The following is an 18838-nucleotide window of genomic DNA, read 5'->3' as shown; positions in this document are numbered from 1 at the left end:
TGTTTAGAAAATAGTTTGTTTTTATACCGTGTACCAAATTGCATGACCTACACTTCCCTGAACTATATTCCATCTATGACTTCAATGAGCTGGCCTCCACAGCTATCTGTGGCAATAAATTCCACAGATTCACCGCCCTCTGGCTAAAGAAATTCCTCTTATCTCTGTTCTAAAAGTACATCCTATTCTGTGGTTGTGCCCTCTAGTCCTAAACTCCCCCCACTATAGGACACATCCTTGCCACGTCCACTCTATCTAGGCCTTTCAATATTTGATAGGTTTCAATGAGATTGTCCTTCATTCTTCTAAACTCCAGCGAATATAGGCTCAAAGCCATCAAACACTCCTTTCATTCCCGAGATAATTCTCGTGAACGCCTGTGGGCTTTCTCCAATGCCAGCACATTCTTTCTTAGATAAGGGGCCCAGAACTGTTCGCAGTACTCCCAAGTGAGGTTTAACCAATACCTTATAAAGCATCAGCATTACATTCTTGCTTTTATATTCTGGTCCCCTTGAAATGAATGCTGACATTGCATTTGCCTTCCTTATCACCAACTTGACCTGTAACCTTTAGGAAATCCTGCACGAAGACTCCTTTCCACCTCTGATATCTGAATTTTCTCCCCATTTATAAAACAGTCCACTCCTTTATTCCTTCTACCAAAGTGCATGACAATACAGTTCCCTACACTATATTCCACCAGCCTCTTCTTTGCCCATTCTCCTAATCTAAGTCTTTTTTGCAAACTTACTGTTTTCTTAACACTACCTGTCCATCTACCTACCTTTGTGTTGTCCACAAACTTGGCTTCAAAGCCATCAACTCCATCAGCCAAATCATTGACACAGAATGTGTAAAGAAGCAGTCTCAACACCTGCAGAACACCACTTGTCACCACTTTAATCAAAATGGTGTACTGTTGTGCTGTAATTGTATCCAATAGGGGGCACGCTTTGGATGTCCTCAATGTGGATTGGAACTTGGATTAAGAATCAACAGCTTTCTCCTTTATGTAATGTTTTAAAAGTACCCAGAAGTTGAATGCCAATATAGATAGAGGGTCTGGTATTTGGTGCAATAGGAGCTTGTGTTTTTTTGCAGTGTCTTTGGATGTGTTTCAGGAATATTATAAACAAAATCTGGCACCAAGGCCCTTTCTGAATATGGGTTTGAGAAAAGCTATGTGCACAAAGAAAGATAGTGAGAAGAGATTTGAGTCAAGGCTAAAGAGTTTGGGGCCTTGGGAACTGAAGTCGTTGCTGCTAATTTGGAGGTATATTGGAGAATAGAATTGGAGGTGCACGATGTTTCGGGTGATTATAGTGCTGGAACAGATTCAAGAGAATTACATAAGCAAAGCCATGGAGGGATTTAATGGTAAACTAGAGTGGAGTGTTGGCAGCATATGTACAACTGTATGCCTTCCCAGTTCTGCCTGAATTGACAGGTGTAATGATATTGACTGGTTGTTGATTGACTTCTGTAATAATACATTATTTTATTTAATTTCATTTATTTGTTTAATGTTGAGTGTTAAATTCATCAACTCCTGTCAGTGGAAAGGAATTGTAAACATGTTTTAATCAAATTACCTAAGAATTTTGATCTTAACTATAATGTTTTAACAGTTTTGCCACTGTCAAGATGGCATGTTTTAGGACATGTTTGGCTTGTGATTCAGAAATGGTATTTTTAAAAAGTATTGAATGGGGCAAAAAAAACATATCCAAAAGTTGTAATCTTACCTACCACATTAAGTCATGGAGAAGTTGCATTATTTTAAAAGCAAAAGAAAATCCGTTTTAAGATATAATTAGGGCTTATTTATTGGTTAAATTGCACTGAACATCAAAGATTTTGCTTCCTGAATACTTCTGGGAGTATCTTGTGGATTTTGGGCTGCTGCTGCTGATGAAAATCACAATGAAATTTCCCTATCACGCACTATATTTTTTGTAATCGCTTATATTTGTTATTTCAATTCATAATTCAAGGCATTTAAAATTTTGCCCATAATGTCAGCTGAAAAAATGTTTTCTAGCTTGTCCAGGCATGCCTGGGCGTGCTTAGGCTGGTCAGATACTGTGTGGCAGGACAGGTTTTAGAAAATCTATAAAGGCATCACACACACACTTAATGCATTGCGTTTACATGTATATTGGTTGTGATCACATTGATGTGCATGTTTTACACGCATAGCATATTGTGTGCACTTTTTAATGATAAAGTAATTATATTTTCAGGAGTATTTGTGATAGCAAAATGTCTCGCCAATGTTACAACAGCCACAGTAGTCTGTGTTATATTTGTGACCAGTAAATACTTAAATCTCAAAGACTTGAGTGTGATTCCTCTTATTAAGAAAGCCTATGAGCCCTACTTTGGGTGTAAAATTGGTAACCAAGACAACGCCTGGGTTCCTCACATTTGTTGCACAGCATCTGCTGTCGATCTTAGAGTTTGGCTCAGAGGTGCTCAGAAGTCAATGGCTTTCACTGTCCCGATGATATGGTGAAAGCAGAATAGACTGCCTCTTCTGTCTGACCGGTGTGTCTGCTTTCTCTGTTCAAAAACAAGAAATCCATTGAATACCCCAATCTCCCTTCAGCTATGAGACCTGTGGCGCATGACGATAGTCTTCTAGTACTGAAGCCACCGGAGACTAGCAAGGGTACCATGATGCACGAGCTAGGAATGGAAGATGACACTAATACTGATACAGATTTGAAACCCTTTATGTTGAGTGAGCCTCATCTGTTAATTTAATTGGAGTTAAATGACCTGGCCAAAGACTTGTATTGGTCAAAGACAAAAGCAGAATTACTGGGTTCAAGACTGCAAGGATGGAATCTGTTGTCACCGGACACAAAAATTTCCATGAAGAATTTCGATATTTGAGACAGATGTTTCTCAGAATAACTGATGCCAAGATTAAGGAAGGAAGTTTTGCTGGTCCACAAATCAAACAGACCATCAATGACAGGCAATTCAAAAAACTTCGAGTGGGACCAGAGAAAATCACATGGAGGGCATTCAAAGATGTTGTTGAAAATTTTCTTGGCAACTACAGAGCGTCAAACTATGTGCAACTGATTGACAACATGATTCAAGCATACAAAACAGTGAAGTGCAGCATGTCACTAAAGATTCATTTTCTGCATTCCCATTTAGACTTACTTCTTCCCTGCAAATCTTGGTACTGTCAGTGATGAGCATGGTGAAAAGTTTCACCAGGACATTGCAGTTTTGAGAAACGGTGTCAGGGCAACTGGAATCCATCGATGCTCGCTGATTATTGTTGGACAATTACAGAAGAAACCTCAGACACTGAGTACAAATGAAAATCATCAAACACTTTAGCTTAGTTGAACTATTGCAAAGCATCAGCACTGTAATGCAGTTAAATGCATTATACTTAATAAAAGTTAATTTCCTGTTTCTCCAAATTCCTATGAGATACAAGTGGTCTGAAATTATATTTGTGTTCAGCTTCAAATAGTCTATAATAAACAAAAAAAAATCTGAGGAAGCAACACTTTCGGAAAAAGTTTGCTGTCTGGTGTTGTTTGTGATTTTCTTTTGTCTCTCTCTAGGTCTTTGATGTGAGATTGAATGGGCAGCATGTGGTCGTGAAAGATCTGGATATATTTGATAAAGTAGGGCACAGCACAGCACACGATGAACTGGTGTCCTTCTCTGTCAGAAAAGGAAAACTCAGTGTTCAAGGAGAAGTCTCTACATTTAATGGAAAACTACTGGTGGAATTTGTGAAAGTAAGTAACTCTTTTATGCAAAGAAGTGGGATCTCTTTGTTCATCATATTTGTGGATTACTGCTTTAGAGGAACTTATGGGCTGCTTATATAGTTTAATATTTTATTAATAAGTTCTCAAATACCAAAGCTACTGCTTGTTTTATTTCTATTTACCTCAAGTGGCTGATAAACGCAGTGTATTTCTTAGGCCATTGAGGCAACATCGTACACCCATGACCAAATATCTGGTCAGTGATCATCAAATGAGTTAAATTTTTGATCAGGAATTTTGTTCTCTTCTCACTGTTTGTGTCAGCAACTCTTTGCTATCACTTAATGATGTAACTATGTGGAGCAATAGATTGGGCAATGATTCTCCTGATTAGCATTTCTGTTCAAATTTTTGCCTGCTCACCTCTTGTCCTGAAATGATTAACTCTTGGTTGGGGTACAGTTTGCCCTTTTCATCATTATTGTATATGAAATATAATGAATATTAAAAGGTGTGGGGACCACCCCTCCACACCCCCATCTACCACCCTATTATCATTTCCTGTCAGTCATTTTATGTATAGCCACTCCTGTGCATAGCATCATTTTATGGGCATTCAATCTACTTATATAAGCTATCTTACATATTTAGAGTTGGAAGAAAAAGTTTGTGAACCCTTTGCAATTACCTCATTTTCTGCACTAATTATTCATAAAATGTGGTCTGATCTTCATCTAAGTCACAATAATAGACAAACATAATCTGCATCAACTAATAACATACGAATAATTGTACTTTTCATGTCTATTGAACACATTGTTCAATCATTCACGGTCCAGGCTGGAAAAGTTATGTGAACCCTTGTATTTAATAAATGGTAGAACCTCCTTTAGCAGCAATAATCTCCACCAAACGTTGCCTGTATTTGCTGATCAGACTTGCACAATAGCGAGGACAAATTTTAGATCATTCCTCCATACAAAACTGTTTACTGTTTCTGGGATACCTTGCATGAACATCTCTCTCCAGGTCATTCCACAGCATCTGAATTGAGTTAGGGTCTGGACTCTGCTTGGCCATTCCAAAGCATGAATTTTCTTCATTTCTGTTGTTGATTTACTTTTGTGTTTCAGATCATTGGGCTGTTGCATCATCCAACTTCTATTAAGCTTCAGCTGATGGACCACTGCCCTGACATTCTCCGGCAAAATATCTTGATACGATTTTAAATTCCTTGTTCCCTCAACAATTGCAAGCTGTTCAGGCCCTGGGGTAGCAAAGCAGCCCCAAACCATTATTGTGACTTAGATGAAGATCAGACTTCATTTTATGAGTAATTGATGATGAAAACCAAGTAATTGCAAAGGGTTCACCAACATTTTTCTTGCAACTGTGTATTTATTGTGATTTGTAAATTATTTTTGTGTTTTTTATCATTTTTTTTTGTGCTGCATCAGATCCAGAGTAGTAATTATTTCATTCTCATCTACACTTGTGTACTAAAATGACATTAAACAGTTTTGAATCTTCATTTTTGGAGAATGTATTTGCCATTCAGGCCCTGGTTTAAACCCACTGGGAATACTGCATAATCTCCCCTCAAGATACTGAAACCAGTTGTGGCACCACTTTTGATATTGAATGTGTGATCATCAATATTAACATAAGCCAGAGTTAAAGTGATTTGCCCACTAGGCTCCATTTCATCAGTTATGTTTGCTGGGTCACTAGGGCTGCCCATCATAATTTTATCTGAAAGTGTAACTGTCTGGGGTGGATATTTTAAGAGGTTAAAATAGCACTGAAGTCCTCAGTGCAAAGATTTTTTTGATTTTTAAGAATTTCCAGGCCAAACCACAAAATGGTTTAGGTTGGAGTTCTAATAAAATAAGTAGTGTATTTCTGCGATGTTCTATTTTAGATCATAGTGTCAGAAGATTAATCTAATTACCTTTGAATAAAGAGGAACATGCAAACGCAAGTTTTCTGTTGCTCCCAGGAGTAGTTTCAAAATATTAATAATTATACTATGAAATTAATATATCAATATAGTTTGATTTTAGCTACTATGTTTTGAATTTAGAAATCTAGGTATATTATCACTTTGTAAATTAAAGTACAAACACTGACTTAATACTAATTATTTTCCTTTTGTTTTATGTTCTAGGGTTACTATGACAACCCTAAAATCTGTGCAATATGCATCATAAAGGGAACAGTGGAGGGTAAGAAATATTGATTGTAGTCTTATGACAATTTAAGATTACTTAGTTTGTTGGCAATATTGCTAATACTTCTGGAATTCATAAAATTCAGTAGTTTATTGAGAATGCATGTGTCTCTGAGAAATGAATTAGTAAGTCAATATTACTATTAAATTGACAGCTGTGGTATGAAAAAATTATTTATTCACCTTTTACATTGCTTATGTATAATTATCTGCTTTGCATTGTAGTTGCAGTGAGATGTTTAGAATGAGGAAGATGCAGTGAATCTACAAATACTTAAAGGCTATGTTAATAACTCCTATGTTCAATAGCCTTTGTATTAAAGAAATTTTCTTCCAATTAATTAGTAATTAATTGAGTTAACAAACTTGTTAGAAAAATAGATTTATTATTAAACTTACTCCACGTGTCCATCTGTCTCTCCCTCCACCTCCTCTCCCTCTCTCCCCCTCCCCTTCTCTTCCCTTTTCCCCCTCCTCCTCTCCTCCCTCTCTCTCTCTCTCTTTCCTGCACCTCTCCTCCCCCTCTCTCTTTCCTGCACCTCTCCTCCCCCTCTCTCACCCCTCCACCTCTCCTCCCCCTCTCTCACCCCTCCACCTCTCCTCCCCCTCTCTCACCCCTCCACCTCTCCTCCCCCTCTCTCACCCCTCCACCTCTCCTCCCCCTCTCTCACCCCTCCACCTCTCCTCCCCCTCTCTCACCCCTCCACCTCTCCTCCCCCTCTCTCACCCCTCCACCTCTCCTCCCCCTCTCTCACCCCTCCACCTCTCCTCCCCCTCTCTCACCCCTCCACCTCTCCTCCCCCTCTCTCACCCCTCCACCTCTCCTCCCCCTCTCTCACCCCTCCACCTCTCCTCCCCCTCTCTCACCCCTCCACCTCTCCTCCCCCTCTCTCACCCCTCCACCTCTCCTCCCCCTCTCTCACCCCTCCACCTCTCCTCCCCCTCTCACCCCTCCACCTCTCCTCCCCCTCTCACCCCTGCACCTCTCCTCCCCCTCTCACCCTCCACCTCTCCTCCCTATCTCTCACCATCCACCTCTCCTCCCTCTCTCATCCCTCCAACTCTCCTCCCTCTCTCTCACCCCTCCACCTCTCCTCCCCCTCTCTCACCCCTCCACCTCTCCTCCCCCTCTCTCACCCCTCCACTTCTCCTCCCCCTCCACCTCTCCTCCCTCTCTCTCGCCCCTCCACCTCTCCTCCCTCTCTCTCGCCCCTCCACCTCTTTCAGCACAATAGATGATAAAGTTGTCGATACTTCTGGTTCCAGTTTGGTGATCTGTTGGGCAAATTCCACCTCTTTGGTGTACACAATCTCTAATCTCTAATTTTACATCAGCAGCTAATCTATGAAATGACCTTGCAAAATGATCCTTTAACTGTAGTTTTTGCAACATGGACAGAATTCACATCTTATTATTCAGTGTGAACAGTAAGGAAAAAACAGAAGCAAGTGCAGACTGTTAAATCATGGCAGAATCAGGCTTGCTTATGAAACTAATCAATATAGCCTGTTATTCTTTCAAATAAAATAACTATGTACGAATGGGTAAGTAGGAAGCTAGCTTTCAAAACTAAAATACCCTGCGCTCAAATAAAAGTTCTTAATTGGTTAGAACTATTTCCTGTTGCAGTAAATTGTCTGAAATAATTACTCTGATTCAGGCACATTTGCTTTGAACTCCAAGCAAGGCTGACATCAAATGATCAAATTAATAGTTGTTCTCAGTAACTTTGAGCAACCCCCAAGACTACCATGACTAACAGAAATTGATTTGAAAAGTAATTGTATAAGACCATTACAGAAGATAACTGAAGTGTAATTTTAAAACTTTTTTTTGAAAGGGGAGTGAGACTTTCCATTCTCAGACAGCGATATCAACTGGAGATATCGCAACATACTTCCACTAACAAGTTGCTTATTATCAATTATCAGCAGAGCTGCAAGAAATGTGTCCCTTTATAAGAAAGGACATCAAAGTCTTTGTAACTCAATGTGAAATGTCTTGTATGAATATACTAATTAGGAGCAGGAGTAGGCCAATTGGTGCTTCGTCCCTGCACCCCATTCAATCAGAGTTTGATTGATGACACGATTGTCACACTCTTGTCTTAACTATTAAATATTCACCTAATGCTTATCAAAAGTTTACTTCAGCCTCAAAATATTCTATGTGCTCCTGTCCACTGCCTTTTGGTCTTTGTAACACTCTTCCTCAAAACTCTCAAAAGAACTTTCACCGTGTTTCTGCATAAACATCACCAGTGACTTATTTACTTTTAAACACTGATCATGGGTTCAAAATTCTTCCACAAGAGGCACATTCGTTTCACGTCTTCTTTGCCAAGACTGCTTAGGATTCTGTTTCAATCAAACGTTTCCACTCGGGAAACCCACCCATTCCAGCGCTCGTCTTTCCTTCATTAATATGTGCATGGTCCTCCAAATGTGATGTCATCACCACCCCATTTTGGTGAGGTGTAACCTCCTTATTTTTATATTCAATTTCCCTTGCAATAAACTATAACATCCTGTCATCTTCTCAAATCAACTGTACCTCCTTTTTAGGCATTTATGGATCTTGCATTAGGATATCCAGATTGCTTTATATTGTAGTTCTGCTATTCCTGGCTGTTTAGATATGAATTTTGATTTGACAAAATGACCAATTTCACATCATTTGGAAGATCTTTGCTCAGTGGCTTAACCTATCTATAGCCTTCTGTGGCCTTCTTAATGCCCTCTTCATTTACTTTCTTATATATATGTGCCTAAGATTTTTGCATAGTACTACACATTTTGATAAGGCAAACAAGAACTTGGTTTATTTTCAGTCATTTTGTGAAAATTTTCAGAAACTAATAACATTTTAAAACATGTCTGCCAGCTCTTCAGAACACACAGTGATAGTTTACGTGGTTCATGCGACATTCCGTTGCTAAATATGGAAAGCCCCAGACTGATTCTGCAAGCAGTAAGGGAGGTTCTGAGTACAGTTTTGCATAAGTCACCAGACCAAAAATTAAAGCGAGTCCACTCAGCAACAACTCTGTTCAAAGACAAATTGATGAAATTTCTGAGAATATGGAAAGATACATTGTACAACATACTTAGGACAAAAGAATTTGCCCTGTGGTTGGATGATTTAACTTTGCCAGGAAATGAATCTTTGTTTCTTGGTTAGGTTTGCTTCATGAATCATGAAAGCGTGGTTCAAGAGTTATTTGCAAGAGAACTAGAAATAGATATGATTGGGAATCAATATTTTGGGCTGTTGAGTAATTTTTCAAAGAGAAGGACTTTCTGCTCACCAACTTTCTTTCTTGTGCAACAAATGGGGCACTATCAATGACAGGATGCCACCGTGGGGTTATTACTTTATTGAAAAAAGCTGTACCTAACATATTTATCACTCACTGTGTAATTTACAGACAACGTCTTGTCACAAAGAAGCCTAAGTGATCTGCTGCACAAATCATTAATTGCTATTACAACAGCAGTAAATACGATCAAGTCTCATGTTCTCAGTTTTCAACTATTTTGAGAGCTTTTTATTGAGATTGATAAAGCTTGAATGCTTGCTGTTGCACACAGAAGTCAGATGGCTCTCAAAAGGAAACTGCCTGAGACACTTTATGTGCTCTTTAAAACTCATAAAATTCTTTGAAGACTTGAATGCATCATTCAGTAATCTACTCGAGTATAGGAAGGCATGGCATTGCTTATTTGTCTGAATTATTTGCAAATAAATAAATCTTCATTTGCAAGGAAATTGTGAATCTTGTCAGTCAAACCAGTCGTCTACACATCTCTGAGCAAGTTAACCCAATTTAAGTGGAACATTGGCTGTTGTGACCTTTTCCAATTTCTGAGCCGCTCTGAGTTTGAGGAGAAAGAAAGAATATCAGAGGATGGTCCTCAAGTATACTGTGCCCACCTGAGTAAGCTGCATAAAGACATGTCAGAGAGATTTCAGGATCTTGATCCAAGTTCCAGACTGGCTAATAAATCCATTCTTGAACTCTTGTAGTGAGGAATTCACAGGAAGGATGGAGGAAGAACTCGTCTCGCTACAAAATGACTGAGCTGAAGCCGAGGTTTAAAAAAATCATATTAAAATTTTTGGTTTCAGAAAGAATTCTCTGAATGCTCTCCTACACTGTGGAAAAAGGGTCAAGATGTTCTTTGTTGCTTTTTCAACATCATATTTAGTGAAGCACAATTTCAGTGCAGCCGCCCAACTTCTTTCAAAGCAACGAATCAGACTGCAGATTACTGAACATGGGGATCTGAGACTCCTTCTGAGTGACATTCAGTCTGATGTTGAGAGGCTGATATCTCTGCACCAAGCCTGTCCATCCCATTGAAAGGTGAAAAAGCAATGAAGTAGTGAATAATTGGACTGCTAATGTGCACTCTAAAATTGTTGATGAAAATTATTTTTACTGAAATTAACAAATAAATAATTTTATTTGTAGTTTTAAATAGATTTGAATAATTTTTGTAATTATTTGTCACTGCTTTGAATTTGTAGTTCCTATTTTCTTTAACTGTGCATTGTAAATCAAGATTCTTTTGTAGTTTTTCTGTAATGGTTGGAAAGAGAGAGGGTTAACCCAGAAAGGTTTGGGAACCACTTCCCTAACTTTGTTTGAATAGGGCATAGGTTATTGTGGTCCCGAAGTATTCAGCACCAGAACTAACAGTTGAAACAAATAGCCTTGTTCAGTCCATTGATTGATTTCCTGATATATGGAATAAATCAAGCAGGCTGAAGGCTATACAGTCTCACCACGTAACTAATTTTGGCATTGTTCTTCTAAATGTAATTAATTTAATTCTTGGAATAAGATTATTACTGAAAAGGCCAACATTTATTGCACTTTAGAACCGCTGCAGTCCTTCGAATGACTATACTCCATGATGGTGTCGGATAGATAGTTTCAGGGTTTTAAACCCAGTGACGATGAAGGAATAGCAGTATTTCCAAGCTGGGTGGTCTTGTCCTTATTAGTGAAAGAGGCTAAGGGTTTCTGATCTTGTCATCCATCCTCTAATATAGTTACAAGAGCTACACATTCTTCTATGGCTTTATTCTTTAACAATTTAGCTATTATCAATGACAGACTGGCCAGACATATCCATGCCACTTCTCACCTTTGTATCAAAGGTATGACATTAACAATCTTCCAATTCTATCACATCAACATTGAAAGTTTAAAACGGTGCTCATGCTATTTCATCCCTTTTTTCCCCAGAATTCAGAATACATGTAATCTTGGACGTGATTTATCAACCTGTTGCAGCTATTACTTCTCTTAGTATATCCACTGACCTTGTGGTTAATGTCAATTCCTATATCATCTCCATTTAATGAGTTGAACTAATTATTTTAGCTGTAAACACTTCCTTATGGTTACAGAAACAAGTGAAAATCTGCAGATGCTGGAATTCCGAGCAACACACACAAAATGTTGGAGGAACTCAGCAGGCCAGGCGATCCTGATGAAGAGTCTTGGCCTAAAACATTGACTTTTGCTCTTTTCCATAGATGCTGCCTGACCTACTGGGTTCCTTTAACATTTTGTGTGTTTTGAGTGATCAGCTGATCTGCTTTTGAACATGGAGCTTGAAGTAGGAGAAATGGTTAGAGAGTGACGGTACCTAATAAGAGTCTCCAACTGGACAGTTAATTGATAACAATTTAATAAAGTTAACAAACTTGGCCTTTCTAATTATAGTAATTATTAATGTCCTGAGAATTTGAAAATATTCAATGAGAAATGTATAAGTTAAGCTTGAATTGACAAACTCAAAGTTTGATTTAATATTACAATAGTTAACAGGTTAATATTAATTCCCTTTTTTAAAACATTTGTGCCTTTTCACAGATGTTCCAAAACTCCTGCCCCATCCTGGTTTGGAAAAAAAAGAGGAAGAGGAAGAGGAGGAGGATTATGAGGAAGGTACTGAGAAGAAGACGATAAGCAAAAAGAAGGTGAAGTCTGGACCTCGAACACCTGACCCATATGCCTCTGACAACAGCAGCCTAATGTTTCCAATCTTAGTTGCCTTTGGGGTCTTCATTCCCACTTTGTTTTGTCTATGTCGATTATGAGAGAATACCTTAGCATGTACAGTGGTGCGTGTGGGTGAGGAACTATGTAACAGCATGGGGCAGTCTGTTTAAAACAGTATGTTTCTGTTCCCTCCTTGGAATTCAGGAGGGAAAGGAGAAAAAATGGTTTGTATTGACTTTTGAAGGTTTGAATTGCAATAATTTTTTGTTTTTGTTAATTTTTTAAGTCTCCTTGAATAATTAAGTGTAAAATTGAAAAGAAACCCAAAAATTGAATGCTTGAAGCAGTGTTTAATTTTTGCTGTGATAAAGGTCTGGTTTAATGGATATTCAGGTTGGGAAAAAAATGTGCCTCAATGTGAAGACTGTACACCTAATATTTGCCATTAGTGTTCAAAGAAACCCATAACTTTACTGGTAAAACTTGAATGGAGATTATGAAATGAGAAAGGTACTGTAGACAAATTAGTGGTGATCCAAATGTCTTAAGTTCCATCCCCTCCTTTGCAGTAACATGTCTCCACTTGGACATGGGCATGAGAATTTTTTCTCATGAACGAAGTGTCCAAGATCAGATTCAGTTTGGTTAGAGAATGGCTGTTTAGTAATAAATTAGGTAAGTATGAAATTTTCAGTGTGAAAAGGTAGTGCTTGTTTCACCAGCATCTTTAGGTTTTACCTTATGACTTGGTACAATGCTCAAATGTTTTCATGATAATTTAAGAAGTGCTGTTTTTGTTGACTAACTTCTCTGGATTACAACAGAAGATTTCCTTAAAACTACTAGAATAAAAACAAAAGTAATATGTAATGGTTTATCATAATCTGAAAAGAGAAAATCATTATACTGAATTATTTCATCATGTCTGAAATAGCAACTCATCCCTAAACCTTTTAGGTTTAAATGGATTTGCTGTGTTCTTCTAGCTTTAATATTTCATTTTTTCCATCATTTGCAGTTTATAAAAAATACTTTTACTTTCTGTTCCCAATCAAGGGGTCCTCAATGACAGGAGTTTGAACTGGGTAATATTATAGAAGCAATAAAATTTGAAATCCCTGCACATGTTAATACATCTTTTCATAAAGCCCTTCTGACCACATACAGATTGTACAGCAGTACTTACTTAAAGCTTGCAGAAGAGGTACAGCTGTCCACAATGTAGAGCAGTTACCTGACCCTATAAAAAGTGCCATGAACTCTTCTGTAAAGCTATGCCATAGAGTTGATTTAATCTGTTAATCTCTTGGTGCTTAATACAAACTTTAGAAATAAGATGAGGTGCTGAATGAAAGATGTAGTGTCTTTCTGTGAAGGACAACTGGAAAGGGATTCTTAATGGCAGCAAGGAACAGCATTCATAATCTGGGAGAAATTTTACTTGACATAATGGCAATAGAATTCCCTAATCGTATCTGTCTCCCCTAACTTTGCCCTCTTTTCCAATCTAGACCAGGCATTCCTAGTTTTTGTTTAGTCACTGAGACCTACTGCTATTTTACCAACACAATGGGCTACACAGCATAGCCATAAATCTGTGGCCTACTGATCTTTGTGCCCGCTCATTTCTAACAAATTGTAGAGGTTCCTGTGTAGAATGCTGTTGAACCTGAAATTTGAATCTTGTTCTCTCTTCAACTTGTGGGAAATTTGAGCTGTTTTGGCTCTTTAAGAAGTTTAGATTATATTTCGGGTAGGGCAGTTAAAAGGAGGCATTGCAGATATTTGATATTACTGTTTTAAAATTAGTTGCTGTGGTACCTGCAGAGCAAAGGCACGGCACTTGAAATAAAAGAAAATCATAGAAGTAAAACATTTCTAATTTGGTTTAAGTCGTTTTATATAAATACTGTATTATCTTTATAAAGTCCCATAAACAGAGGAAACCTTTTGCCTTTCTTGGATACTTCCAAAAAACTGCTTTTGGATTTTGGAAACTAAGTGTACAACTTGGGGAAAAATAAGCTTTTAGTAATCCAAGTGTGGTATTGAATGAAAGGAAAAATCCTGTACAATTTAGTCATTGCCAGTTTTAATGATTTATACTATGGAAATAAAATACTATATTTCCCCTAAATTATTTTGAGCATCATGGATAACTTCAATCAGCATATTCACAAGGAGGCTTAACTATTTCTTTTCCATGGATGGAAAGGTGAAGAGGGAATAGATTTTTTTCCCAAAAGTGCTTGAAGCTTAGTGTTATTGATTCCAAAGAGAAAACTGCTGTTTAACTTTGGAGATTCAATAGATTTTTTTTGGCTAACCTGAATCCTAAAAAGTGTAGGTAGAATTTGTGCTTTATGGTGTAATCTAGATTTGTGTGTGTGCGCGCGTGTGCGTGTGTGTGAGTGTGTGAGAGAAAATCATTTCAATTGTAGCTAGGCTTTTGTTTGGAGCTCTCAGGAACTTGGGTTGAGGGTATATTTGTATTAATTTGCACTCTGATGGTTTTAATCAGTGGAATATAATGACAAGGGAGAAGATAAAAGTTATTTTTATGTCACATGTATTCAGATGAGTGGAAGACTACAGTTTAGGCCCTGGATTACAGTACATATTAAGTACTAATCTGTCAACCCGGGGTTTTCTGCCTTTGGGTAGAAATATTTGTGTGCTGTGCACCAACTATAATGTGCTTAATTTCTTTGTGGATCTTTCTTCCTTTTTGAAAGAACTGTATTCATGCCAATGCAGCAGTGACAATATGTACTGCTAATATCATCAGACAGACTTGCCTGTTATCATAAACTGCAGTGGTGGGACTAGAGAACAAAATGTGTTTATAAGAACTGGGGAACTGTCAGCTTCATCAATCCTGACTTGGCTTCAGTTCACCTTGATCAACTTAAAAATTGGAATAAGCAATTATTAAACAGAATTGTAAGATTCTGATATAGCAGTTAATTTAATGGTTACCATCAATTGAATAATAAAGAAGCTGTTAATATTTTGTGCATCCTAGGAATTATTAATTTATTCTTAACAGTAATTCTGTTGCACAAAAAAATCCCTAAAATTATTTATTTTCTCCAAATTTTCTTTAGCAATTTTCATTGTTTCCCAGTTTATTTAATAGTGTTAAGCTTGGCATTTGTCAATTTCTGTCTTCCACCTTATCCTGGTTTGAGCAATATTGACTACTGTTTGGGAAGTGGATGGGTGGTTATTGTGAAGGTGGAAGGTCCCCAGTCTGACTGGTAAGCCCAGTTCCCTGGGGGAAATCATAGGACTTTGATATCCACAAACTTTTACATATAGTGGCATGATAATGGTTTATGCAATTATTGCACTTAAATCATTGTATTGAGCCCACCTGTTTAGAGCAACTTTAACTGAATGTCTGGAAAGCTCTACATTCACCAAATAGCAGCAAATTTTGCTGTGTTGCCATTGCATTTTCTGCAATTTGGAAATAAAATTGAATTGAAACTGTTCTAGTTTACCCCTTCAATGATACAGGTTCTATAGAAAACTAAGTACCTTTGTTTTTTAAAAAAAAAAGTCACAATATGATATGTATTAGTTCTGACATGAAATATTTTCTCTGGTAAGTTTGAGGAATGGGCCGTTCAGTTTTTTTTTAAATGGTTGAGATGAAATGGGCTATGAGTAAATCTGATTCTTTTTTTATCAACAATTAGAATATGTAAGCAGAAGGTAAAACAGCAAAGCAATTTTGAAAGTAACAAATAAAAGGAAGTGCTGAAAACGGTCTTCAAAGTCAAAGGCGAGTTTATTGTCGTGCACAAGTACGTGTATGCACATTGTAATGAAAAACTAACCTGCAGAATCAGATGTCACATCACTGATGTGACATGAAATTTGTTGCTTTGAGGCACTAAAAATTACACAAATAAATAATGAGAAAATGAGTTACACATCAGATAGTTTACTTGGAGCTATTCTCATTATCTCACACAGTGCTTGCAGATGTATCACAGGTATGGATTGTTAAGTCCATGTTCAAGTTTAAAGTCATGGCGAACAGGCATCATATCTTTAACACTGATTTCTGAATGGATTTTCCTGGGATCTCCTGAGGTGGGGATTAAGAAAGGATTGATGGGGACAAGTACAGGGAATTTGCCAAATAATTTAGCTTGGGCCATACGGGAACTTCTTAGTTAGAAAATGAACAGGTTGAGAATTGTGGATTCAGGAGCTCAATGCTCAACCCTTCCTTTACTAGAACAAAAGTAATCGTAATGAGATGCTAAATGTATGTGTTGTTGATTGACCCGCCATTTCCTAAGTAATGCTATTAAAATAGACTGACTCAGGTCACAGTGGGCTAGAGGGTAAAATCAGCTACTTTAACAATTTCAAGATTCTGAGCTCATCCAGCCTATTTTCACCTCAGATGTCCGATCCCTGTATACCTCCAACTTCACAAGGTTTGCCTTGGTGCCCTTCACTTTTCATTTGAGTCTTGACCAATTTCTTTCACGTGGATGAAATTACTCCCACACTAAACAACTTGGGAATCCTCAATATAGGTCCAAATTGAATTATACTGTTTCTGGGTTGCACCACGCATTCCTTGTTTCAGTCCTACTTGGATCTTCTCCTTCATCTCTTTTATTTCCCACCATATTGATTTACTGTCCTTATACAGAATTTGTAAAGCTTCATTGTCTTGCGATTTCATCTGCTCTCATACTGGGCCATTTGTTTCTTCAAATTATGGTGGATGATTGGAAGAGGTTATTGGGCATTTTCAGCCAATTTTATTCATTGACATCTTCTCAGTGAAAAGAATTGCACAGTTCTCTACTCAATGCATAGGTGATACACATTACAGCAAAACTGATGGCAGATGCAACTTGAAAACATTTCTAGTTCAAGCACAGCAGCAACTGTCCATATGGAAGAGAAACAGTACACTGAAGGTGAGTGGATTGATTAATGTGGCAATAAGTCAAGAACTAATTAATACCAAGAGATAGCCTGAGTTTTTAAATGAGAGTCTTTTATCGGGAAGAACTTTTGGTAAGATTTTCTTTTCTGCCAAAGGAATGTTGCCATATTGCCCTTGCATCTATTAGTGAAGTCCAGGAGACAATTCAGCACAATATATAAACAAGAGAGTCTGCAGATGTTAGAAATCCAGAGTAACACACACAGAATGATAGAGGAACTCAACAAGTTAGACATGATCTATGCAAAAGAATAAAGAGTTGACGTTTTGGGTGAAGACCCTTCATCAGGACTTCAGCACAATGGGTTATTCCAGTGGGTAACACTGATCTTTAAAAAAATTGCCTTGTAATCTTTCTTGAAGGAGTGCTACTTCAAAGCATTTTTCCAGTCCAACTACAATCTTACAGGATCATTATGCATCTCCAAATTCAGGCTATTTCACCTTGCCCTTCTTTCCATTTATTGGTAGCTACATTTCAGCTACCAGAGGGAGGGCCTAAACTTGAGAATTCCACTTTTCTATCTCTCTACAACCCTCTTCTTCTTAGACCTCTTAAAAATCTAACTCCTAATCCTGGATTTTTGCCAGATGTCCTAGTTTTTGTGAGTGGCCTTGTCTTATATTTGTTTGATATTCTTCTATAGAATTTCATATGTACTAATATGCAAATAATGATATTATTGTTGATAATATCAACAATATTGTTAATAATGTTGATAATATCAACAATGTTGTTAATAATGTTGATAATGGTCTGTAGTGCTGCAATGCTTTTGCACAAAGTCACTGACTTAATGCCAGGGGTATTGATCCAAAGGTGCCACCTTTGTTCAATCATTTGTGTATTAAATAATCACATAGTCCAAAGCAACAGAAGGCTACTGGGTCCATTGTTTCTGTGTACATTCTACGGTGGACTTTTCTAAATAGCTGCATTCTCCTGAACCTTCCCCTATAGCCAGTGTTAATGTGAGGAATGTTGGATTAGCCATGACCCATTAAATGGCAGGGCAGGCTTGTGGGGCTGCATAGTCTTCCTACTTTTGGTCTTCAGTGAAAGGAGAGATGCTGGAATCTATCACTAAAAGTCACAAAACTCAAAGAAGCAAAAACAAGCAAAATGATGTTGATGTCTTCTGTCTGGATTTTCTGAAGACCATCAATCACCCATTTACATTCAAAGTTCAAAGTAAATTTATTATCAAAATACATATATGTCCCCGTATACTGCCCCGGGATGCATTTTCCTGCAGGCATTCATAGTAGATACACAGAAACAATAGAATTAATGAAAAGCTGCACATGACAAAGATGGACAAACAAGCATTGTGCAAAAGACAACAAACTGCAAATACAAAACAGGGATAATAACTGTTCCTGAACTTGGTGTGGGACTTGAGGCTCCTGTATCTCCTTACTGATGGCAATGGTGAGAAGAGCACGTAGCCAAGATGGTGGGGGTCCTTGATGATGAATGGTGCTTTCCTGCAACAGTGCTCCTTGTAAATTGCTTAATGTTGGGGAAGGCTTTGCCTGTGATGACTGGTCTGTATCTACTACTTTTTGTAGGCTTTTCCATTCTGGATCATTGGCTTCCATACAGGGCCATTATGTAACTCATCAGGATGCTCTCCACTGTCCATCTATAGAAGTTTGTCAAAAGTTTTAGATAACATGGTGAATCTGCACAAACTTCTAAGAAAGTAGAGGTGCTGCCGTGCCTTTGTAATGGCAGTTACACGCTGGATCAGGATAGATCCTCTGAAACTACAATGCTGAGTAATTTAAAGTTGCTGACCTTCACCATTTATGTTCTCCTGATGAGGACTGGCTCATGGACCTCCAGTTTCCACCTCCT

At 37.9% G+C, this 18838-nt stretch overlaps 1 protein-coding gene across 3 annotated transcripts in view; it reads left to right on the top strand.

Moving 5' to 3' along the window:
* Positions 1–15771, top strand: part of mlec (malectin) — a 51480-nt gene extending 35709 nt beyond the window's left edge. For all 3 annotated transcript variants that reach the window (XM_073065421.1, XM_073065419.1, XM_073065420.1), the window contains 3 exons: positions 3597–3776; positions 5917–5974; positions 11868–15771. In XM_073065421.1, coding sequence (XP_072921522.1) covers positions 3597–3776; positions 5917–5974; positions 11868–12094 — 465 coding nt within the window. In that variant the 3' untranslated portion in view covers positions 12095–15771. The remainder of the gene's footprint in view (positions 1–3596; positions 3777–5916; positions 5975–11867) is intronic.
* The last annotated feature ends 3067 nt before the right edge of the window (positions 15772–18838 follow it).

This window comes from Hemitrygon akajei, chromosome 14 (assembly GCF_048418815.1).
Source record: "Hemitrygon akajei chromosome 14, sHemAka1.3, whole genome shotgun sequence".
Lineage (NCBI taxonomy): Eukaryota > Metazoa > Chordata > Chondrichthyes > Myliobatiformes > Dasyatidae > Hemitrygon > Hemitrygon akajei.
Note: the sequence above shows the minus strand (reverse complement) of the source record. Positions and strands in the feature narration are given on the sequence as shown.